The 25534-nt window shown below is 39.9% G+C and overlaps 1 protein-coding gene across 1 annotated transcript in view; it reads left to right on the top strand.

Moving 5' to 3' along the window:
• The window catches only part of SLC49A4 (solute carrier family 49 member 4), a 66762-nt gene that overhangs the window by 21135 nt on the left and 20093 nt on the right, over positions 1–25534 (top strand). Inside the window, exons 3-6 of the mRNA XM_063342527.1 lie at positions 12826–13094; positions 18720–18849; positions 24006–24114; positions 24753–24820. Coding sequence (XP_063198597.1) covers positions 12826–13094; positions 18720–18849; positions 24006–24114; positions 24753–24820 — 576 coding nt within the window. The remainder of the gene's footprint in view (positions 1–12825; positions 13095–18719; positions 18850–24005; positions 24115–24752; positions 24821–25534) is intronic.

The following is a 25534-nucleotide window of genomic DNA, read 5'->3' as shown; positions in this document are numbered from 1 at the left end:
TCTGCATGGGTTTGATGAAACAAATGTTTGTTGTGTGGACGTGGGCTTACATGCTTCTTGCTTCTTAAATGGATTTTTCTAGTCCTTCTTTTAGATAGTATCTGAAGATCAGAAAGCCCTTTACAAACTTGAGTTAATTAAGCCTCACCCCATCCTGCATAGCTAATATTAATCTGTTTTGCAAACAAGGAAGCAGAGATTTAGAGAGGTTCAGAAACTGGCCCGAGATCACACAGGGAACCATGCCACAAAACCCCCAAATATGTAATTTATATGCAAATGTTAAATAATTAGTTCATGTTTCTCATATTGGATATATGGGATTGTGCAGTCAACCAGATGAATTCATGCAAAATGGCCTTTTTCATGTAGTCTCTTCCAGTGTGCATTCCAAAGTAGTCTTCGGCTTTCTCTGTGGTTGAAACGAATGTTTTCTGTACACATCCAATTTGAGAGTTTGCGATAGAGACAGATTACTTCCTAAAAATCACACAATCCAAACAATTCAGTTGCCCCATCAATGTATCATGAGCCCAGGAATCCTCGGTAAGTACGGGAGCCGCATCCTTAGTGTGCAGCCAGGGAATACGGATCGCTTGTTGTTCACTTATCTTTGTTTTGCCTTTCATGCTGAAAGAGGAAGGAGTACAGGAACTACTACGTTTTTCTGCTTCTTTAAAAATAGTAGTAGCACTAGATCTTCACTAGTTATGTAAGCACCAAGAAAAAAATATTTATAAAAGGTTTGTATGTTTTTTCCCCTTCAATTGTAGTCAACTTCTAGGCAGCCCTTGTATTATTTCAGCAAATTCCATTTTTTCCTTTAGTGTTGCTTACCCTGGAAATTAACTCAGAAACATTTAAGTTGAGAAAGAAAATGTTTGGTGTGAAGTAGAAGGCAGGTGACTAAATGTCACAGGTTAAAAAAAAAAAGGGGGGGGGGAAGAGGTTCAGAGGACTGAGAATGTGAAAAACACATTGATTGTAAAACCAGCCCCGATCAGGAGTAAGTAGCTAGTATGTAACGCTGGCTTAGTAAACTGAGTGCAGCGTGGTGAGTATTTCGGTTCCTAGGTGCTTAGTGAGCATATGAGGAAACCCAGGGTGCTCCAGATGTTAGTTGCTAACAGCATTGCCCATTTCAATGTGGTGTTCAAGGACTTTGTGAGCAGGGGAGGCTGAACTAACCGTATTATGCTGATGATCAGTGACCCTTTCTATTTAGGGTAAAAACGTATGATTAAGGAAGAGCAATCCTCATTGTGCCCTTGTTTTACCTTTTCTCAAGATGCTAAGGGATGCTCACTATCCAGTTCATCAGTTCCGACCAATGTTGGATTAGTTATATATATCTTTTAAATTGGCTAGATGGTTTAAATGCAATGAAATGTGGTGTCTTATGTCGCTTTTAATTTATCATTTATGCCAAAAGACTTATGCGGGCCTAGGCTTTACCAAAGTAAGGATGAAGATGGTAAGAACTTAAGAAGAAATTCCAAGTGAGATTTTGATGCGAGGTTATCATATGGGGAGTAGGAAGGAGAATTTCCACATGCTTTGATCACCTTTAAACAAGGTTTTCCAGTGTAACTGCAGTGAGGGGATCTGGGAGAAGGGTGAAATGAATGCTTAAGAAGAAACATTCAAAAAACAACTTCTTTAACTGGGTAAAGAAAGGCTGTGGAGTCTGATAAGATGTATAAAATATAATGATACATTTTATTGAAAAGCATATAGGGGAAATAAAAAAGCATGAGCAGAATCCTAATGGAAAAGGTTACTTATTTTATTTATTCATGCTGTGAAAATATGCGTCATCTCCAGCTGAAATTGATAAATTTGGTTACTTAGCCAAAAAAAGAGAATTTTTTTAAGAATTGCAGCTCTACCTGAGGAAGTAGTTTGATCTTTTTACACAGTTTGACTAAAAATCTAGAGAGAATTAATTATAGCTAATGGTGTGAAGCACAAGGATGGTTTTCAGTGAAGATTTCTTGAGACATTGTAAGTAATTGTACAGGCTGTGCAATGTAACTTACATCGTTTTGGGGACTAAGACTTAAGGCCAATTTTCATCGATTATTTGAAGCATGATACCAAATAAAATAATATTTTTGGGATGGAGCATTACTGCTTAATGAATTAGCAACAAATGGCTGAGCACTAAACTGTGCGCTTACTCTGAATGTGTATGTGCATTAATATGACAGTTTGAACATTACAGAGCCACTCGGATGGACAAGATCCCACGCAAGCTAATATTGGAGCATTTCAGAAGCCAGTGTAACTGGAATGTCTTTAAATGCTTTTGCATGTTTCCTAATGTGTTCCTTCAGTCGCCGGATAATCTGCAGTAATATACTGAAGGATTTCCATGGGACAATTATGTCAGAGTTAAGATACATAAAATTAGAAGAACGTTTATGAGGTTTGTCAGGGTTTAGGGCTTTTTCTACTTTGTAGCTGTCTCTGCTCCCTAAGCTCTTGTAATTTAACATTAAGGAGAGCTACTAAAGCCCATTGCCTATCAGAGCAATCAGAGACGTGAGGAAATCACCGTTAAGACTGACATTTAATCCTGACTGCTTTGTGCTCCTTATCTCACACGGACCTGTAATATCCAAGTGCGTTCTTAAGCTCCTTTCTAGTCTGTAATTATTCTTTTGGCTCTAGTGTGGAACAGCAGACTATCTCCAGCTCTCTGACTCATGTTTTAAACACAAACCTTAACCTCTGTTTCCAGTTCATTTGGTGCCCATGTATGTGTGTGACTTGTATGAGGGAGAATTCGGGCTGCGCATTTGACTGTGTCTCTTGAAGCAGCTGTTCCTTATGGTGAATTTTCGTTCTCTGCCAGTGTGACCTAAAACCGTACTGGGAATCCATGCCAGCACCGCATAAATTCAGTGAAGGCTGAAGTGGGAGTGCAGGCAAAAATGAGGAAGCGTGGACCTGTGTTTGAGGAGCAAACCTATACATGGGCTAGTAAAGTCCCTCTCACGTACACCTATGCTCTTACCTGCTTTCCTCCTCAGCCCACTAACCTGTGACGTTAATGTGTGTATCATAAAGAAAAGGAGGTTAAAGAGAGTTTTTCTTACGTACCACACACATCTGGGCTTGTCAAATGTGCCAGATATGTGATGGTGAATTTGACTTCTAAAAATAAACCCCCAAACTATTACTCCTTTCTAAATGTTATGAAAACCTCATTTGCCACACCTGTTTTTTTTTTAGTTCATAATTAATGTAAATTATATAGAACGTAAAAAAAAGATGTTATCAAATTGTACCATTCCTGAACTTGTACCTTCTTCCCTTCCCTGAAGGTTGCAAGAGCATCGCTAACGCTTTTTTGCCTGTATCTCCAGGCCCAGTCCTTTCCTTTTTGACTACTACTTGGCACTGAGGGAATATTTTCATTGCATTCTTTTTAAATTTGATTATTTTATCCTGAGTATTAACAGTTACTAAGAGGCCATTTTTATTTTATAGACCAGATTGTTTTTTCCCCCCCTCATGTAACGCTTTGTATTTATCTCATTTTATGTGTTTAGCAATAGATTTACATACAGCTTAGGACTTCTGTATAATTGTAAAATAATAAATCTAGGCAAAAAGCTATGTGAGCTGAAACAGGTAAGAAAGAAGGAAATAAATGATGAAATCAGCCCATAGCCATAAATCTGTGGCTTTTAAGACTGACCATGTGATGCAAGACTTCTTAAAGTGTTTTGAAAGACAGGATAATTAGAGACATGGAAGTAAAGGATGTAACATAATTTGTCATTTGTATTGAATATATAAATTAAGCAATTTATTAGAACTTAATATGCCGTTGGCTGGCAGGGTTTGGCCTTCACATTAGGTTTCACAACAGAGAAGTAGTTATTGAGGACCTTGAGTCACGGCGGTGAGAGGGTGCCCTTGGCAATAAGTACCATTAAAACATTTGTTGGGAAGCCAGCAAAACAATGACACGGAGAATGACAGCGGATGCAGGAGCGGTTATTTACAAAGTCATTTATGGAGGGCACACCAGTAATTGCTAGTTCCTGTAAAAGGGCTTTTCCTTTAATAATGCCACTCTTTAGGATTTTGAAAATTTTTGCCTACTCTTAGATACATTGATGTTAACTTTTCCCTCTGTTGTATTTGTAGATCCGCTCTTACCACATCTTTGGTACATTTTGTTTCTTTTAGCTAGTTGCAACCCAGTTTCTATCAAATATTCTATCCTTGTTAGACATATTCTTTAATAGTTCCACATTTTCCCTTTTTAATCCCTGAAAACCTAAAGAATGACATGGGATCATCTCGTTGTTTGCCTTTCCTGATCCTAAAATGACCATGAGCCACCATTCTCATGCATGAAAAATGCAAAGGGACACCTCAGAAGAGTAAAGAAAGGACATGTTAGACTCTTATATTCCCTGGAAATACTTAACACACTTCTGTGCTTACAAAAGCACCCCAAACCTGGAGCAGCTGTGGAGAAGACGGGTTAAAATGTTCCAGGGAGTTAAAAGAGCCTTTTAGGAGAGGGGATGGTAGAAGAATCTGACCGTAAGAAATAAAGACAGAGTGTGATGCATGTTGTGCGCTCCCTGACTCACTGGGGGAGAGAAATGAAAAAAGTATTTAATCTGAAGCGTGGTTCTGGGAGTAAAAAGGTGAATAAAGGTACCCGGTGGTGTGCTGTAGCGCAGGAGGAGGATGCTGAGATGGAGCACTTGCCTGGCGCTGATGGCACTCGCTGGTTTGTGCTTTGGCTGCAGAGCTGGGGGAAGGCTCAGTTGGGTTAATCCATAGTATCGAAAAAAAGAGGTAAGTGGGGGTAAAAGGAAACAAGTCATTCATGGGTAGATTCTCAGGAGGAATATTTAATCTTATACGTCCGTAACTTAACAGTTTAGCTTGTTTTTATTACCTCTACTGGCTTCATCTTGTTACACAGGTTTTATTTTTTAACCTCTGCTCCAAAGCTGTTGTTTTAGATGAGAGGTCCTGTGTGTTGTTCCTAACTGGCAATGATTTTTTCCTGCTTTACTTATTTGTCGATGTTAGAGGTGGATTCGGTGGGTGATTGCGTGTCCCTCTGCCTGCCCAGCGTGTCCTGTGATGCACCGGCAGCTGCTGCTCAGCGCTGCCAATTAGGTGGCAGCCAAATTGGCTTCTCCTTCAGCTGAAACAGCCTTAGTGGAAACAGAAGATGGCTTGATGGGTTTGGTGGTAAATACTCCTTCCTCTTGCTCCTGTGCTTGATTTCAGCCGTGGCACTCTGGGCGTCATCCGCCTCCCCCAGCGACGGGGTTAGCTGCTGAAGCAGCAATTTACCCTGTGTAAATTCTTGCAATGGTAAATCCAGTAGATATATTAAAGGAAACCGAAATCTCAGAAAGGGCTTGGTATTGCTGCAATATTGAATGGGCAACATTTCTACAAGGCCTGAGCTAGTATATAAGTATATAAGCCTATGCTGGAAGGAACAGAATTTATAGTCTTTGTGGGATATTTCACTCCATCTCATGTAATGGCAGGTGTTATCCTCACTGTAATAAGCTTTTGATTTTTTTAATCATATTGAGCTCTTTGCCTTAGTCTTGTGACTCATATTTTGTTGGCTAATTTATGTCCTTAAAGAATAATTCATATTAATTGAATTTATATCGAAGCTGCTGCATTATAATCAAAACATCCTCTTGCTCTTTCACGGAAAAATTGTGTGGGAGCACTTAAATAGGTCTTGTTTATCCCATTTCCTAATTTGCTCTATCTCATGTACGTTCCTACTCTTTTACTAAAAAATCCTACTGGTGCTAAGTAATCTCCATCAGCTTTCTCCCATGGCAGCCCTGATAGCAGCCAGGCCTGGTGCGCTTCCCTGATAACTTCTTTCAGTACGTTTTGCCTCATTAGCCCATAATGTAATTACCCACTTTGTGTTTACAGCAATGCTGTTTATTTTGGGTCCGTTCATATTTGATGAGCGTGTTCTCCGTTAGGGTTGCTTTAAAGATGTCTTCATTTAAAAATGGGTTTGTGGAGTGGGTTAGCTTTAAAAGAAAAACAAATAAACAAAAAAGACCCTTTTAATAAAAAAAATAACAAAAAGCAGCTTTGATGTCATGTGCCCTCATCCTTCAAACTTGGATAAGGCTTTAAGTGAAGACACCATCTTCTCAGCCGCGTGACAGCTCTGCTGACGGCACAATAACATGGTGTGACGATGTGAGGATGTGAGTGAATTTGTCACCGTACTGCCAGGGGTCTTGCTGTACGCCTGCCTTGTCCCTTTCCTCTGTCAGGACGTCTGACGGAGACGTCAGGGTCTTGGCCTGCAATTGCTGCTCCCTCCCCTTGCAAATCCTTGTCTCTCCCTTGGCAGGCTCTCAGTAATAATAGTTTTGGACCAACTCCGTTTTTCCAATCCTTTTAAATTTAAAACCGAAACTCCCTGTTTTTCAGACCATTGCAAATGTGTTTGCTGTTTTCTTTAAGAGTGGGAGAAGAGGCGTGAGGCTGGGATGCCTGGGAGATGCTATGGTTCTTTCCAAGTCTGCTCCCATAATGATGTGACAGACTGTGCTGAGGCCATGGTTTGTACGGGGGCTGAAATGTGAGCCCAGTTCCTGATGAAAATGGTCAAAAATACATTTTTAAGTTTTTCTCTTTTCCTTTTCACTGAATTGCTGGTGATAATGTACCACACAGTGATTCGGGCTTTCTGCTTGTAATAATTTTTCTTACTGATGGGGAAAAACAGCTTTAAATTATTCCACATATCAATGGTCGCATGCATCAAAAACAAGCTAAAAAATGCTAATGGCCTCAATCCATGAATATCCAGAAGGCATAAAGCCTTTGTAGTATAAATACATCATTTAATGAAAATATTGAAAGGAAGTGCATTTCCATGAAATTCATCTTTCAGAATGTTATTTTTAATAGATGAGTTCATTGCTTTACCCAGAGGTATTTTCCTTTCCCATCCTTTTCCAGACATAGACCCTTGTTGCACTCTCTTCGGGTTATGAACAGAACAGCATTTGCATCGGGTTCTCCCCATAGTCCATAGCAGTGAATTGCTGTAAAGCATGAATTTGACATCCCTAACTCTGTCTTTGCCTTAAAAAGTACCTGAAAAGGTTCCACTTAATGATAGAGGGTTCTTTTGTTGTACTTATTTTTGTGAGTCTAAAGGAAAAGCTCTATGCTTTTCTAGTGACTTCATTGTGAACAATCAGAGGTGATTCTTTACAAAACTGGTATCAGAGATATAATAAATCTCTTAAAGCATAATGCGGGTAAGTCCATGTTTTTTCATATTCCTTTTCCTGGGCAAGCAACTTGCATCATACATCAATGTAGACGCTCTAGAATAGGAGGTTTTTGCTTGCTTTGTTGCCATGTACTTAGGCTAAATTCAATAGCACTTGAGAAATGCTCTGAAGTCCTCCAATGGAAGGGTCTCTTTCATTTGCTTCCAGTAATTCCCACAATGAGCTAATCACTATATAAACTTATTTGTCTTCCAAATTAGCAGGAGCTGAACAATCTACTTCTTTCAATGAGTGAAAATGTCAGGCATGTGAAAGAAAAATCAGCCATCCATTTCTGTAAAACATTAACTTCTTTATCCGGAATTCCTGTTTGCGTTAATTGTTAGGATCAGTAATTAATCTACTAAACTTTTCCAGACCAAGAGGCATGCTACAGCGCTGTCTTCGTGCAGCAGCAGGCTGGTGCTCTAAGCGACTTCATTACTTCTTACGCTTTGCCCAACAGCGGCAATTTTTTTTCATTGCATCTGCATAGAAGTTTTAATAGTGAGTAAGCGGTCAATTCTCGTGGTAGCTAGTAGGAAAAGTGTGGTAGAAGTTTCAGGAAAAAAAAAAAAAACAAGACACAAAAATCTCATCTTTGCAAGGTTTTTGAGGTGAGCTCTGCCACCTCCTAGGACCCAGAGGAACCTCATTTCCCAGTTGACCGGGGCTCATCAGAGGCTGGTAGGGAAAATCCATGTTTAGAGAGTCAGAGCAACGCGCTGGGGCCGACGGCCTCGCTCTTTCCCTGTGTTGCCTGCCAAAGAAAACACTTTTTCCATTCTGTTCATCAGTGTTAAAATACTGATATGACTTCTCCAGTCCTAGCCTTCCCAAAACAAGTTCAATTAACACATCTTAGAACTGCGCTTTGGAGATTTATTTTAACATTGCGATTTAAATCCATTGTATTAAAAGTCATTTCTTGGGTAAGTCGTTTTCCCTCTACCATTGCCTTTGTTTCCCCATCTGAGTACAGAAACAAATGAGATGATACCCTTTCCTTTACAATGCTCGTAAGCGTAGGCATGAGATGCACGATGGTAGAAATGTTAAATGTCTGCAGTTTTTGCATAGAAAAAGTGTTTATGTAACACACAGCTTTTTAATAGCTTAACAAATCCAATACCTGACAGGACTGTGACCATGCATGAAGAGTTTCAACCTGTACGGGGAGAAAAAGATAATTCAAGCCAACTGTAAATGGAGGCTCTTTCCCATCTTAACTATGTGGTATTATCATCAATCACAAAAACCTTTTTCCTGTATAATCTCACTTTTTTTTTTCCCATATGCAGTTTGCTCGGTGATATTGTAATTTCAGCATTTATAGTCTTACATGTGTTTTTTTTGTTATTGTTGCCTGTTAGGATGTTGAAGCAGAGACAGCAGGGAGTGAATAAAGTAGAAATAACCAGGTTACTTCTTAATACTCATATAAAGTCTCCCCTCAGGGAAGTGATGAAGCCCATATAATTTAAGTTATTTATAATGTGACTTGACAAAAATTTGGAAGAAAGATGACAATATAGTACAAAAAAGAGTTTTTCTTCTTTAATTTCTAGTGTTATATTTGAACTATCCCTTGTTCTATGTTTTTGCCATTCAGAGACCAGTTTAGGAAGAAATGTGATCTTTATTTTGTGCAAAAGGGTGTGTGTATGCATATATATATATATATATATGCCTGCGTACTAATTTTTTTATATGTAGCTGGATATATACATAATCTAAATGTATGTTATCCGTTACTGTGATGCTGTGGCATATTTTATTTAGCACTAGCATTTACATTTACATAGTCCTCAAATAATTTTGTTTGGGGTTTGTTTGGTTGTTTTTTTTTCAAGGCCTCGTGTTCAACTGCTAATTACAAGTTTGGCAGAGCACACAAATTCATTAGCGCAGAGGTCAGGGGTGCAAAAACCTTGAAATTTTGAAATGAGTCCCTCACCTGGCTTCTGGAATGGTTAGAAATAAGATATTTTGGCTGGATGTTTACTTTTGCTTTAAGCTAGACAGTCATCAATTATTTTGTAAGTCAGGGATGAATTTCTGGTGTCATTTTTTCCAATTTTCCTTTCATGATTGTGATTAAAAAGCCTTCCACTCTTCTGTTACTTTCTATTATTTGAGCTCAATAACTTTCTACTTTATGATACATGAAAATAATTAGGTGATGGTTGGATAAATAATGCGTCTGAAAACAGAGCAGAGCCGGATAAATAACAGATGAAAATTACTCTGTTAGTGCAATAAGTCTGAAAAATATTTTTCCATCTGGGTAGGGTCCTGAGCTGAAGTTATCTTGTTAGCCTTTTTCTCAGGGAAGAGAAATTTTGTTGTGCAGAATGAAACTGCAAATAGCCGCAGGGAAAAAATCAGTTGCTCTTTGCACCTTTTTGCTAGCAGAAACAAGAAGAAAATGGGGGAGTAACAGAAATAAGTGTGTCCTGGTGTTGCAGCAATTCTTAGCACTGATGGTGTTCGGGAGGAGACTCCTATGGGCTGTGAGACCGAAATCTAGCGCGGTGATGATAAGATGTTGTAACAAACAGCAAAAAGCCACCAATACTGTTGTGTTCATATTTCTCTGTCAGATGGAGCGGCTGCTACACGTGTCTCTTGGAGCAGCAGCTCAGTAAATGCACCGAATCATGTTTTGAATCTCTCGCCCCTGCCTCTCTAGGGAAATGAGCTAAGGATGTGTAGAGGAACAATGCAAATAATCTTTTTCTCAGGAAAAAAAAAGGTAGCTTAATTCAAGCAAGTATTGAAAAACAGATACAATAAGGTTTAGGCTGTTGTTATATGCAGAGATGTTTGAGGTAGTAGTGTGTATCAATGGCAATTTAGTCTGAAAATAGTGTTTATTAACCCAAATGTGTTAGACTTGACAAATTAAGCAATATGAAGATAAGAGGTGCTCTACCCAGGATGATAATGTCCAACTTGGTAAATGCCGACAATGCAGATGGAAAGGCAAATCTGTGGGAACAGACAGCACAGCCGGCAGGGCAAGGCAAGGCAGGAGAGAGAGCAGGCAGGAGAACACCAACAGAAGAAGAGACCTACAGGGAGACAAAAAATTGGCTCTTTCTTTGAAAAAAAAAAAAAGTAAGACAGAAAAGTAAGGTAGAATTAAAGTTCTGGATTAAGGTATTACTTTCTCCCTTTGGATCTGTAAAGTAAAATTAACACGTGTCTCCCTCTAGTATAGAGGTTGGTTATAGAGCTTTATTCGGATGGTGGAGTTCGATAGATCTAAATCTGAAGTGTAAGTACATGAAAAGAGTATGCATATTTTTCACAATATATGAATTGGTTTTTTTTGTTTGTTGGTTTGTTTGGGTTTTTTTACAAAACTCTTCTTCTTCTACCAGATGAAGTGCCTATGTGCCCATAGGCGCTGCAGAAAAACTGTTGTACTTTTTTCTGATTTTAGTGGGTCTTACTTGCCCTTAGAATTTCTATAGAATAGGCGTATTTGAATTAAAACAATATTATCATACTGGTATGAGTCAACAGAAGTGTTAATATTGCACTGATAGCTATAAAGGTTATTTTGTGGTGACACAGTTTTCCTAGCATACAATAACAAAACCACAATTTAAGCATTAAATTCACTTTGGAGTGAGAGGAAATACTAAAATAATATCTTTATATGTTGCAGTAGTTACCTCGCTGGCTAGTGAGATGCAGCTGTTTCTGGGGATGTAGCACAGCTCTGCAAGTACCCTGGAACAGTTTAGGATAAGTTTGAGAATAACTTATTGTAGTGAGGTAAGTTAAATGAAAATACCAAAGTGCACAAGGATGCCTTGGTTTGTCCAAAGTACACTGGGTTGGAGAGTAACCATGAGGGATTCATGTAATCTCTCCTCCAGAAAAGTATACCAGAGCGTTATTCAGATAGTGGTTTTTATTTATTTAAAACCATTTAATTTTATTTTATTGGGGGCCCACAGTTTAACAAGCATTAAAAAGGCCTGACTGTGCCTTGGTGGTGCCCATCTGAAGCGCATCATGAACAAATAGTGATGAAATCGATCCTTGCTATGTGAACTTTAAAAAAAAAAAAAAAAAAGGTAAAAAAAAGGAAAAAAAAAAAAGGAGCAATTGCTTAAATTTAAGAGTGGGTATTACTTCGGTTCCAGCTCAGAAAGTGTTTCCTGCAAGTTTTCAGAGGATATGTAATAACTTTTTCTTTTTTATCCTGGATATTTTTATAAATTCTGTTTAAAAATTTTGTTTTCTAATCCGCTGAGAATCAGTAGCATCTATTCCTTTTTATTGCAAGCTAGCTTGTTAATTTGATAAAGAGTCTGTCAGCATTTCTTTTGCATATTTTGTTCCTTTGTGTGCTTTAAAAAACTCCCGCTACACTGTATATTATTCAACCATTTGTGGCTTGAAACGTTGCCTAAATGCTAGCTTATGTTTCCCCATTTTCAGCCCGTAGCTTTTTATGTCTGACAACTCAAGTTTTGCAGCAATAACATCGAGTTCCTGCTATGCTTAGAAAAACACCACCCATATAAAAATATCATCTGCCACCATTTTGTTGCACAATGGGTAGATCTGCTTTGGAGGGTTGCAATGTTTTGTTTGACTCGCTAGCTGTTTTTTAGACATGAGGTTTTTATATAAATTTCAAAATGCCTTTGCCTTTCATGGCTGATCACTTTTTGGAAAAGTCAAAGTGGAAGGTTTCTGGCTGACTTCCACATGTAGAAGAGCCTTCAAAAAGTCCTTTCTGTGTGCACTCATTGTACTAGTATTAAGCCAAAGTTTGTAGAGACTTCACTGCTTGGAAGTACTATCTCTGTTCTGTCACCAGTCTTATCTGCTAAATCCCAACGAGTGTGAAAAACGAGAAAAATCTGGGTTTGCTTGGCTGTTTCAACAATGTGTTGAGAATGGCCAGATTGCTGGAGAAGATGATTCTCTTGGAAACCTCAACAGCCCGGCCTCCTCATCTGTAGGCACATGAAGCTCATCTGAGTGTGTAAATAAAAATAAATAATGCAGTGAAAAAATATGCAGAGTATTTTGCTGAAGTGTTTCAATCTTCGATCTGCCATAACTAATTTAAATCTTCTGTTGGGATTTATGCAGGCAAGGGGTCAGGTTTAAGACATTTGTAATTTAAAGCTTTCCTGCTACCATGCCTTTTTGACTTTTATGTCCTATCATGATACCTTTTTTCTGCAAAGAAAGTCCCTTTTATTCCCTCCTCCTTTCCTGCTTTGAAGAGAACATTTGCTTCTCCATTTATCTGAGGTAATGAGAACAGAGTAGCTCTGGATTCTTTAAATCAGTCTAATTTGGCTTTTTTTAGTGTATAGAATATTCTTTTTTTGCACAGGAATTTCATTTCTTTTTGCAGTCTCTCCATCTCCAGCACTCAATATCTTACGTGCTTTTTTAATTTAAAAAAAAAAAAAGAAACAAAGGCAATTGTCATCCAAATGACTGTGGTCTCTATTCTCTATTCCAGGCTGATTCATGGAGGGCAGCTGTTAAATGGCTTGGCGGGGCCAACTGTGATGAATGCGGCACCATTTCTTTCCACGACGTGGTTTTCTCCAGATGAACGTGCCACGGCAACAGCCATCGCGTCGCTGCTCAATTACCTGGGCGCTGCCGGCGCCTTTCTAGTGGGACCTCTTGTAGTGCCATCGCCTAATGGAACATCTCACCTCTCACTGCTATCGCAGAGCAACACTGAGCACATCAAGGACCGCATTGAGGCTGTGTTGTATGCAGGTGTGGTTTAGAATAGAATAAAAATTAAAAAAAAAAAAAAAGAAAAAAATTATAAAAAATGTACATACTTTCATGTGTGTGTTTGGTACTTGTGAACCACTACCCTCTAGTGGCTGGTCTGCACAGAAGACAGCTGCTGACTGATGGGAAAGTGGTAAAATGTACCATCAGAAGGGTTAATATTTTTTCCCTTTTGTGCAGTAAAGATTTAAAAATAGCCTTTTGTACAGACTGATTCCAAATGAAGTATTTCAGTTGTTTGTATCGGCTAGTCTTAGGAGAAATGTCTTCTAGGCGACCTTGTGCTTTCCCTGAGCTTCCAAACTGGTTTTTCCTTCTTGAATTTTTGTTAAAAAAATGTGTCCGTGACAGGTTGGGTTTTTTCTTTTGTTTCTTTAAGGATGGAAATCCAATAGTCTTTCAGCATTATATTCTTTCCTGCATTAAATCGGCCTTAATTTATGACTTGCATATGGCTTTCAAATGTGATTAGATTATTAGTATTTAAGAATCTAACATTGAAATTAAAACTCAATAGATTTTGGTTTTAACTAAAACCACATAATTCTTATGTGGTGAGCAATTTCAATGAAGTGACAGCAGTTTAGTGGAAAAAAAAAAACACTGATATAAAATTCACCTGATATAACTTAAATTTTTACGTCCTTGCTCTTTTTCATGCAATGGCTTCTATGCCTCTTGCAAAAATTATCAGCAAGCATTAAGGAAAAAGAGTTACCTAAGTGGCTTAAGAGTCTAAATCTGATTCTTAGTGATTATAAATTGGTATAGCATTAAAAGCAGCTGAACTTTACCATGTCATGGCAGTTGCACATTTGGTTGGGTTTTTCCCCCCCTTATAATTGCAGCTGTTGAAATTCAGCCAGGAGTTAGCCCGAAGTGTTCCAGGAGTCTCAAAGTATATATGCTACATAGTTTATACGCAGCTTTATGGGATTGAGTTAGCTGTTCGTGATAATTTATTCCTGGACGTTATTCTTATGGAAATTTTGTTGAGTTAATGCTCCTGTTGGGCGAGGGCCACTTTACTGTTCGTTTTAAAGAAAGCATAGTAGAAGTTGGATCACTATTTCAGCAAGTATTTTTGAGTAACCTGCTTTTTACTGGACTCAAATGTATTGGAACAACAAGGAAATTTGGGGTTGGTTAGACCTTTTTCAGAGGTAAATATAAGGTTAGACTCTGAAAATCTCATGGCAGATGAAAATGGCCAGTATGCAAGAAGGAAAAATGAAGGCAAGTCAGCTTTTGTCCTGAGGAGCAGTAGATAAGGGGAGGACAAATCTAGCAATTGGAGAAGTGTTGTAGCTTTCCATCTCTAGGTTTTCCATGGTGAGAGAAGAATTCATCTGCTTAAAGGAAGTACAGTTTTGTGTCTAAACCCACTGTTTTGAGTCTGGTAGCATTAGAAATGTTGCTTTCAGCAGCCCCTTGGGTTTACTTTCTCCTCTGTGTTCTCTTTTGGGAGGTTTTCCTAAGCGTTTTCTTCAGAAGCTGTGATGGATCTTGCTTGCCACCAAGGTTCAGAGGTGTGTGTGTTCTCTCTCCCGTGTCTCAGCACGGCTCTTTCTGAACTGGCAAGGGTTTGGGAACATCCTATAAACCTGTTTGGGATCATTGGTCCCAGCATAAGAGTATCCTACAGTAGCTTTTCAGCTTCGTAGGAAGAGTGTTTTGTGGGGTATCTGTAGTTCTTGGTATTTGAAAGTGCTTTGAACAGGGGTGGGTTTCTTTGCGCAGCTGCAGCTGTAGTTGTGTTGCATGAGGTGCATCTTTTTAGGAGCTACAATCCTTTCTGTTGATCAGGCAAGGAAAAAGAGATGGTTCCTGAACGTTACTGGCCTGCGGTGAATCGCAGTGACGGTGGCAAAAACATCCAACTGGTTTAAAACAGGAACTGTCAAAGAGGAGGTTACTTTGAGTCCATTATGGGATTTGTCCTGTCTCACCTCAGCCCTGTTTCCCTGGAGAGCTGCAGGAGCAAGGTCCCCACTGTCTGCCTCCCCTGTCCTCCTTATGCCAGGTGGGCTCCAGAGGTGGAAGGAAGGCTGCCTCGTGGTGGGTGACTACCTCGGGGAGTTGTACGGCTCTCTTCACCTGTGCACCGAAAAATACCTGATAGGTGTGGTAGGGTATTATTTGTCCCCTTCATCGGCTGGGCAGAGAATGAAGCTCAAATTGACTTCACTGATTACTAGTAAAGGTGTTATGGAATGGAGCAGAACAAGGAGCTGGTCCCAAGTGTCCCACTTCCCCACTTCCTTAGCGAGTGTGGTCAGGCTTGGCATGACTTCTCCTTTCAGATAGCACGGGAAAGCCAGTTTCACAGGATAAGCACCCTGCATTCCTAACGGAGTCGTGTTTGTGATGGAGCTTGTTGCTGTTGTGTGAGGTAGCGTTAGATAAGCAGCCTCCAAAAGTTCGGTGATGACTTTTAAAAGACAGTAATGATATGAATTATTAACTTGAGATCAGTAGCATGCCAAGAGCGTGCTAACCTTCCAAGGACTTAGCCTCTAACATGATTACGAAGCAATTGCTTGTAAACTCATTCCAAAATTGCTCAGTTAACTCCAGTCTCTTCTGTGTTTTAATCAATTGCTGTTCCTTTATCTCAAATGCAGACTAAGAGCTCAGCTGAATTACCACAGCCTCTTCCTGTGTCATCTGTGTCTTTGCACATTCTGGTTCACAGCTGAAATAGTACAGACATAGCAAATCAGGATTGAATTGTATTACCTGAACTGCATAAAGAAGCTTGAATTATTCTGGACTGCAGCCAGAGCTTTTAGCCATGTGCTTTCCTAAACATCAATGTAAAATGATTATTTGTTTAAAAAAAATAAAAAAATGTGTGTAAAGTGCCCTCATTCCCCCATTACGTTTCAGGACAAGATGGGGAGGAGAGTCTCTAGTTTTGGGTAGGTTTTTGTGCTATGCGTAGCCTATCAGAAGGAAAAAGAGCTTGTATCAAGGAGGCTTGGGTCTCTGTAACCTCTTTTTTCTGTTCGGGGCTTAAACAGGCAGCGGCGTGCCTACTTCCTAGGCTAAGATGCAGGCATCTCCCCACTTTGACAGCCGTGGCATGGTACCCAGCTTTAGCAAGGCATTCCACATTCACTCCTCAGCAAGAGACGTACACAGCTGTATTTGTGCACAGTAATTTATGCTGACTTGCCCAATTCTGAATGCTTTGCACTGTTGAGAAGCCAATAGTCAGCTCCCGTGGAAGAGTTCCTCTTGTGACTAGTGCTCCCTGGGTCTCATTATTGACCTATTTCTTACCTTTTATCTTTTGCTTATGTTTATTCTCTACTTACAATCTAAAACTTGTCCTGGGAATGTATTTTTCTTTTTCTGGTCTGATAGAGTAAATGATGATGGAGATAAAGGCGTGGGTTTCCTATTGAGGACGCAATGCAACACGTAAGAAATCAGATGTGTTTGGCAGGATCTAGACTTTTGATAGAGATGCAAGTGTGATACACAAAGCTAAGATGGCACTAAAGACTTCTATTCTTCAATAGAGGGAGCTGCTTTAGTTTCCAAAGCGAATTCTGCTCTTTTCTTATGTGCGTGAGGGCAGTGCTTGCAAGGCAAATTTGTTAGCTTGGTAAGTATAACACTGGGAAACATTAACGAGTTGCAAGAAGGTACTACAAGGACTGCATGCTGAATTTAATAATTAAAAAAATAATAAATGAAGTGTTACTATACTGCTCCTACTGCAGCAATTTGACTGGCAGGAATCTGGAGGCAACTTGTAGAAGAGGCCCCAGACGGGCACCTGTTATAAAATATTACTGTGACTTAAAAAAAAATTACCAACGTGTTTTACATTCTTTAGAAAAAGACCTAGCCTTTCCCCTTACGGAATTGCCATATAATGAAGTTAAATAATAAGCACCTCAGACAAAGTTTATGGGTTTGTGTGGTCACATTCTTGTTGGCTATACCTGTCTACAGTCTGAAATCTTCCTTTAATATGTCATTAAAGCATATGTATGCATGTACATATGTATACCTATAAACCTATATGTATACCTAGATGCAGGAGAAGGGGATAAGCAGCATTTGTCAGGCCTTGCTTCCCTGTGTAGTATCATGCTGTAGTGACAGAGCATCTCATCCCTTTCTTAGACCTGGGTTGATCAAGTTATGGACCGTTCATTTTAATCACTGCTCATGGTCTCAAAAACAACGTACATGAAGATAGAAATTCATCTGTTTTCTGGAGAACAGAGGAGATATAGTGAGAAGGTCTAGTTAAAGTGCCCTTGACCCTCAAAACACGCAATTAGACTACAGCAGGAAAAAGAGACACCACCTAATTCAGAATGGAATCCTTTAGTATTTGATCGTGAAGAATGGCATTGTCACATTCCCAGTATGCCTTCAAAAGAAATTTAGTGTAGACTTTTTTTCCATATACCAAATAGAAGCATTCATTGCCCTTCTCCACCTCCAGCTGATCCATTTAGACTTCGAGTGTTATTTACTTTTCAGTTTCCTGAATTTATTTTCTTCTGGTTTAGCAGAAGAGCTGGCAAAATGCCACGATCATATTGATTTATTAAAAAAGAGAAGAAAAAAGAAAATGAACGCAGTTGAGTATCCGGCTCTGCTGGAATTTATTTGTGGTGTCAGTGAACACTTCTTTGTTATAAGATTACAGTTCTTTTAAGATAACACATTTCAGCTATACATTTTTCTCTCCAGCAGCAAAGAATCTTGTTTTCAAAGGGGATAGGAGAAGTACTGGGATTGAGGACTGTGGAGAACATGATATACGTTGTAAAAGGCCTGTAAAACAAATTAATTAGACTGACTGCGTGGAGTTGTTTTTTCTCAGAATGCCTGATCATGCTTTGTGAACATTCTGAACATTCTCTGTGAAGTGTTCATCACTTTGCAAGTTCAGGTCCAAATTTCTGCTATGAAATTTTTCAAAGATCTAGAATGCCTGCTGCTGAACAGGAGGAGCATCTGCAAACAGCTGTATTCTTTCATTTTTCTCCCTGTTACCTGTGCTCCCTCTGTTCCTGAGCCGTGGCTGCTCCTACACTTTTCTCTTTACATTCTGTCGCCGTCTAATACTGTTTGTGTCCGCGATGCCTTGCTTGACCTTTCGTTTGCCTTCATCATCCTGCGCGCTGAGTAATTGTCATTCCGTGCCCTGGGGCTTCCCCAGCCCCATCTGTTTAAAGTCTCTAGCACGCTATTACCTGCACTGCGTAACTTCCATCGCAAGGAAACATTGCCAAATCTTCATAATGCGGTTCTCTCTAAAGAGAAAAAGCCAAAGCTTTCCTTTTGCTTCGCTGAGTTCCCCATGTGTGAGCCTGGTGCTCTGCAGCTCCTCTCCCTGGGATGGACTGCTGGTATTTCTCCATCTCATTGATTCTTTATCTTGTTTTGAAATCTTTCTTGGGGAGGAAAAAAGAAATTCTCCTTCAATTTATGGAGTTCTGTTGTCGGGAGCGGTAAAGCACTTGTGGTGGGATTTACGTATCAGAGGCTGGCTGATAACAATGCTGTACCGAAATAAGTCTTTTGATGCTAACATCTGTTCTCGGTTTTGTTTTTCTTCGCCCTCTTGTTTAGAATTTGGAATGGTTTCCCTGATATTTTCCGCAGCGTTGGCCTACTTCCCCTCGCGCCCGCCATTCCCTCCCAGCGTGGCTGCGGCGAGTCAACGGCTCAGCTACAGGAGAAGCTTTTGCAGACTCTTAAGGTGGGTCCTCATTGGGTTTTCCACTTCAAAGCAGATCAGCACCTAAATAAATAAAAACAAGTGTGCTTTAATCTTCTCATTGAGCAAACAAGTTGGTTTGTAGTGCTTTTAAACAAAATAAAATTAAATATTAATGCTGAGACATAAAAGGATGCTAACTGCTAAAAAGCAGACATTAAATTTTAAATCATTGAGTGTATCTCAAGCCTTCATGCCAAAGTCCTTCAGCGCCAACACGGCTTTAGTCATTCTGTCAGCGCAGCTTTTGTTATGCACTGTTTCTGTTACGTCAGGTTATACAAGATTGTTAACAGAGTGCGTACTGCTAGGTGTGAGATAACAATTAACAACACTGGGCATAACTAACTAATAAGCTGCTTTCTTCTATGCTTATTATATTGGAATGAATTTGAGGTTTGCTTGTCATTCAAAGGAGTGTTCAGCTGCTTTCATTCAGCTGTGGAAGCAATGAATGAACTGTCTGAAACCATTATTTGATCTATTAAATCTCATTAATTGTATGTTAAAGTATGAAGTGGGAATAGGAGAAGTGTCTCAAGATGTGTTTCTGGACAGCTTCAAAGGTGAGTTAGTTTCCTTTAAATTTTCGGGGTTCAAAAAAGGGTTACAAAGAAAGTGACATCTCCAGCTTTGCCACTTGGGCTCTTTTGGTAAGACACAGTCCCGTCCCCCCGGTGTTTGTACAGTGTCTTGTGTCGTGGGGGTCTGATCTCAGAGGAACAGCTAAAGCAATATTAATGCTGAATAATTGTGAAGGCCTGTGCCCTGTACGTGATGCTGCACAGATGAGCTTCCTGGGGCAAAGAAGAACCGCTGCCATGGTGCGGAGCGTGGCTGATTTCACTGGGGAACTTCAAACTTTTATGTAATTGTTTCTTGTGGGATGTAGTGATAAGGGCTGAATCTGCGTACAAAGGGTGCTTGAAACTTGGTAATTGTGGAGCTTTAGGCATTTAGTTATTACAGACCTAGCGTGGGCTGTACTTTCCGAAAGTCTATTTAGTATTTAGAGGCAGCAAAAACATCTTATCGCTTGTTGTCATTACTTGCTTTTTTTTTTCTTTTGTTTTTGGAGGCTTTTGTTTGAGTTTGGGGGAGTAAATAGTTGACAAGATGCTTAATCCAGTGTGTTCATCCTGGAGCAGGCTGGCGGTTGGGAGAAGGTGTGAGTACAGCCGGCTGGTTAGTCTGCAAAGTGACCTATTCAGGATGTTAAAAAAATAGCAATTCTCATAAGGACACTTAGCACACATAGCAATGCCGTTACGCATCCAAGCTGGTGTGCAGTGAGACCCTGCCTGAGGGCCGCGTTGTAAAAATGTTGCCGTTGAACAGAAATCCAAACGGCAACTGACTCCGCAGGTGAAATATAAAATTTCTGTTGGCCGTACTTCATTTGGGAGCTTTATAACTACTAGATTGCTTGCTCAAAGTGTTGTAAAAAGTGGACCTGAGATACTGGTAAGGTCAGGAGGTAAGCAGCAAAGTTGGCTTACAATCAATGATACAAGAAAACAAACTGGATGCTTAAATAATGAGCATAGCTTGTAGTGTCTCCAAGAACCAAGAGGTTTTTTAAAATGCAGTCAGGTAGATCGTTATATCTCCCTTCCCTCTGGTCTTTATGCATTCTTACATGCTACCCCTTATCAAAGGCACTTCTTCATTCCTCTGTACATGCAACAATCAACAGTTCATCATTAAACCCACTTATCTTGGGGAGCCTTTCAGCAACAATCCATCAAGCAAGGGGGTTTTATAAAAGAAAAAGGTATCTGCCCTGCTTCAAGAGAAATCCATCATCTGGTTCGTTAGGCTTCTAAGCTCTATTGCCTGCCTAATCTAGGCTTCATAATTCTTGGCACAGAGAGCCTTTCTTTTGACTTAATGGTGTAGACTGAAGGTAATCAGCTGATAAGTACCAGGAAATCATGATTTCCCCTTATTGCAGACTTACCCTCTGGTATAAGTACTGTATGCAAGGCATTTAGGATGTATGTGAGCTGGTGGGCTGACCCAACTATGCACGGAAAAACACTCATGAGAATTGAGATGTTCATCATTTCCCTCTTCTCTCCCCCAGGCTGCAGTTTTATTACTCCAAAATAAAGCTGCGTAGCATAACTTTATCATTGAAGTCATTAACTTTTTTCCTTGGACACCAAAGGGAGCTATCACATCCTTACAACTCCCACACACCTTCCCGCCTTCAGGTCCTTGAGCAGTCATCTTCATGAGCTGCTTCTTGCGGAGTTATATGTATCTTCTTAGGGTCAGCCATCCCCTGTAAGCCGTTTTTGGGGGACTTGCTCAGTCACTTGGTTCTTCCTCCTGGTTTGGAGGATTCCTGCTTCTGACAGATTATAACAATGAGCTGATCTCAAGTTATCTCCTGATACCAACTCTCTGAGCCTGCAGTGGGAGATGACAGATTAGTCATGGTTTGGGAGCTAAGCCCAAATCTTTTAACAGTCTATCACACACTGTGACAAGCACAGTTTGAATTTCCATTAGAAAAAGTACAATGCCCTTTCTCAGTTTCTTGGGTGAAGCAAATATGACTTGTTTTTTTTTTCCCCTCATATTTCAGAATATGCCACAAATTTCCATGGAAAAAAATCTAAGACAAGTAGATACTTGATAAGTCTTAAAATCTGCATTAAGAAAACATGTCGTGATTTTTGCTTTGAAGTAATTAGATGGTTTTAGCCGGTTACGTGCCTTTTATATTTTCAAGGGACTAGGTAAGCAATTTTGAAATTTCATAACGGAGCTTTTGTGCATCTTTATTTCTTTAATGAAACTTGCATGTGACATCACCGTCCAGTGATGGAAGCTGCTCAGAGTGTGCCTGATGTTAATAGGCACTGTCAAAGTTATTCTGAAAATGGTGACTGACTTTGACAGGGCTCTCTTCTGAACCAGCCTGTCTCACAGATTCTAGTGGCGTTAAGTAGGTTTCTGAAAAAAAACAAAAGAAAAAGGCAATTCATATTCCAGCAGAATGGTTTAACAGCGAGGCTAATGCTGATATCCTGTCGTAAGGGCTGATACGATGGAAAACAGTGTGGGTTCACCAACTGATGGTGTGAGAGACAGCACATTTTTCTGTTTTCAGTGGAGCAATTGCAAAATTGCAAAAACAAATACAAGTGACTGGAGCCATGAAAAGCGGAGCTGCTACTCGGGATGTGTGTTTCAAATAGCTTTAGTGCTTCAGGTAGCCAGCCTAGCTATTGCTGGACAAGGGGACAGAATGGCATCTGGTGATCGGTGCCGCATTGTCACTAACGTGCACTTTTTCTCCCAGTCGCCTTCTTTAATCTGGAGACTAGGCAGGGTTGAACCTCTGTTACTGGAGGATGTCACGATGCAGAGCTGGTTCTCTAGGGTTGGCGCTAGGAGTTGGACGTGGCACAGAGCAGCTATCCCACGTGCCAGTCTGTCTTGTTGCTTGAGTTAGAGAAGACAAATACACCACAGGAGATCTCGATCAAATAAGTTACAAAGTACTCACTCCCAGCAAAAGTAGCTCTTTAACGGAGATGGGGTTCAGATACCCAAAGATTCTGAATATTGAGCAAGTGTTATTTCAGAACAGCGCATCCAGACTTCCCTCTTTGCAGTCTACAACATGGCTATATAATGTCCATGCAAAATGGGTACTTCCCCTTTTATTTTATTACACAGGTGTTGAATTAGCTTTTACACGGGTAGCATTAAATAGCATCAGAAAACCTGCCTTAAGAGATGCCAAGATGGTGCAAGATAGACGAAGATGAGAGTATGGCATTCTTAAGAGAGAAAGTAAGTTGTCAGGAAGACAGCAAACGCTTTAGCGTTCAGAGAAATAAAAGCAGCGTGTGGAAGAGCTGAAAGTTTGGGAGTTGTTTTTCTTTGCATTAAAAAAATAAATCTGACATGAATGATATCGAAAGAGGAGGGTATGTTCATGTGGTAGAAATGTGTTATTCAAGAAGAGGATGTGTGAAAAAGAACAGTGCAAAAAAACACAGGCTGGTGTGCTGCGCATGGATCTTCTAGGGGAGTAAAACAGCGTAAGCTGCAAACCTCTGAATGTTTTGGCGAGCATTTGAAGCTTTTTCCCTCCCTCTTGGCTGTCGTAACTGTGTGCTAGCAAATTGCTGCTGTGTGCTGAGGAACTAGTACTGATCAGGATCAATTTTATGTTAATTGTTTGGGAGTGGGGGGAGCCACGTTTTGTGGTTACACAGATATCCCGTGGGATAACCTTGGAACCACCGTAAAATCTCTTCACTTTAAAATATCACTGTTGCAGAGTCCAAGGTATATTTTTCTGGTTTTATTCCAAAATTGAAACATTTTTGAGAAAAAGCTGGATATCTCTTTGCGAAGATTTTGCATTTGCTTTCAGTTACGATGGGTAGGTGGGGGAAATTGGTGCTGGTATTTGTCTGCCAACTCCTGTTTAGCTGTGTACGGTGAAGATGATGACACAGCTTTGACTGCTTCATCTTCACTGAATACTAAAGGTTGAATAGTTTCAATTGGGAGGAAAAAGCAAACACGTTGGCTATTTAGAGCGGAATATTATACTTGTCTCTGTTTTTTGACGATTCAAACTGTCAAAATTTTCCACTCTTGCAACTGTACCCATCTCATTCCCAGAGCTCTCCCTGCTTTTCACCAAAATAAAGAGAAGTAAAACAGTTTAACAAAAAAAAGAGTACAGTTCAAAAAAGTATGAATCTCTGATTGTATTCTTGAAATACACTTTTTGTCATTTAAATTAGTGCCTATTGTTCCTAACATACACTTAGGCTAGGTAGGTTGCCCATGCAAATGCATGGAAGAATTGCTTGTGGAAATGGGAAACACATGAGCCCGGCACGTTACAAAAATCTTTGAACTATGTGGAGAGACTGGCTTTTTTTATTATCACAGTGCTAAAAAAGTAACATCTCAGACACTGGAATTTCAGTGGCATGACTGGATACCTTTCTTGTTTTTCCTGGCTCACTTCTTCTTCACACCTCTGCTATTTTTCTTGACAGGCAAAATATAGATTCTAGGGTGTCAATTGCTCTAGCAGCTAATCTTGGTGTAATTTCTGATATAAGCTGCGGCTAATTGCGTATGTTTTGTCTTCACAGCAATTTCCGCTTCTTGATGATTGCTTTAGCCTATGCTATACCACTGGGTGTTTTCTCTGGCTGGTCTGGTGTTCTGGATTTGATATTAACGCCAGTTCACGTAAGCCAAGTAAGTATCTCCTGACCGGTAACCAGCAGCTTTTTTGTAAGTAAGTGGCATGTTTTTATTTTGCACTAGCATACAGTTTTATCAGGTGTTTATGTTTAAGCTGCTATGAATACACGTGGACCACTTTTCTCCTGAAACTTGCAACAAAATAAACTGTAGCTTTGGCATCCCAAACTATCGCCATTTTCCCTGCTGACTCTCCACCAGCAGTGGGTGTTTTTGGACCGTATGCACCTTTTGACAAGAAGGAAGAGGTACGTAAACAAACAGGAGTATTGTTGGCTGCTGCACCTTTAGTAGAAGAAAAGAATATTTAGCAGGTGGAAATGATGAAGTGGGGAGAAGAGGATTTCTGCGCTTTTGATAGAGCATTATAAAAATCCAGAGGCCATTACTCAGCTTTTATAAAGAGAGGTCACATTTAGGGCATAGGCTGCTTAGTCATACTTTCTTTTAGTGAATTTATTTCCTTTTGAATATCCTAGAAAAAAAAGCCTTGGACTTCCCATTGTTGTCAGGGGCTGTTGCTAGCAGTTTGCAGCTCCTGCACACCATTTGTTTTGGTAGTAACATCGTATCATCTTATTTTCTCAGCTTTAACACGTTTCTCTGTTTTGTTTTGTTTTTTTTCTTGTCAGGTAGATGCAGGCTGGATTGGATTTTGGTCTATAGTTGGAGGTTGTGTGGTTGGCATAGCAATGGCAAGGTAGGAGTAATTACGTGTCCTTCTCCATTTCTTCAACTGGGATTGTCATTTAGCTTATTGTCTTAATAACATAACTTGTTTTCTCTCATCTTCTACGTACTCGAAATGCAAAAAGCATAGTTCTGGGGTTATGATGTATTTCATGTAGAGCAGTGATTTTTACGTGCCACGTTAGTGGTTGCTGGGGGTTGAGAACTCCGCACGCGTGTGCCTCAGTTTGGCAGGCCATACTCCGATTCCTGACAAGTGCTTCCTGTATGCTCCTTTTAAACACAGTTCTTGTGAATTCAGCTGCCTGGTGTGTGGGAGAACCTATTGTAGCACATTTGGAAAGCATTGAGGAAATTAGCCTCTCGTCTCTTTCCATCAGCGCTTTTGGGCATACCGATTCCCGAAGGGATATTGGGAATGTAGCACAAGCAGCCGACCCACAATAATGTTACATTTCTCGATAGAGAAATTAGTCGGAGCCCGTTTTCGCCAGGTTTTTGGATTCCTAGGTGGCCTGACTATTTTTTGCTATGCTGCTATGGGTAGTATGGTTATACCTACACTTTTAAAATATCCAGACACGGTTCTCTCTGGCCATCATGAATGCTGATGACATGGAGAGCGGAAAAGCAAGGAAGGGATTGCCTTTCCAAAAGGCTGCTGCTTCTTTTTCTTCACTGAGGTTCCGTTTTTATATAAAAAAAGCGGGGGAGAAAAAGTCTT

Source organism: Chroicocephalus ridibundus, chromosome 7 (assembly GCF_963924245.1).
Source record: "Chroicocephalus ridibundus chromosome 7, bChrRid1.1, whole genome shotgun sequence".
Classification (NCBI taxonomy): domain Eukaryota; kingdom Metazoa; phylum Chordata; class Aves; order Charadriiformes; family Laridae; genus Chroicocephalus; species Chroicocephalus ridibundus.
Note: the sequence above shows the minus strand (reverse complement) of the source record. Positions and strands in the feature narration are given on the sequence as shown.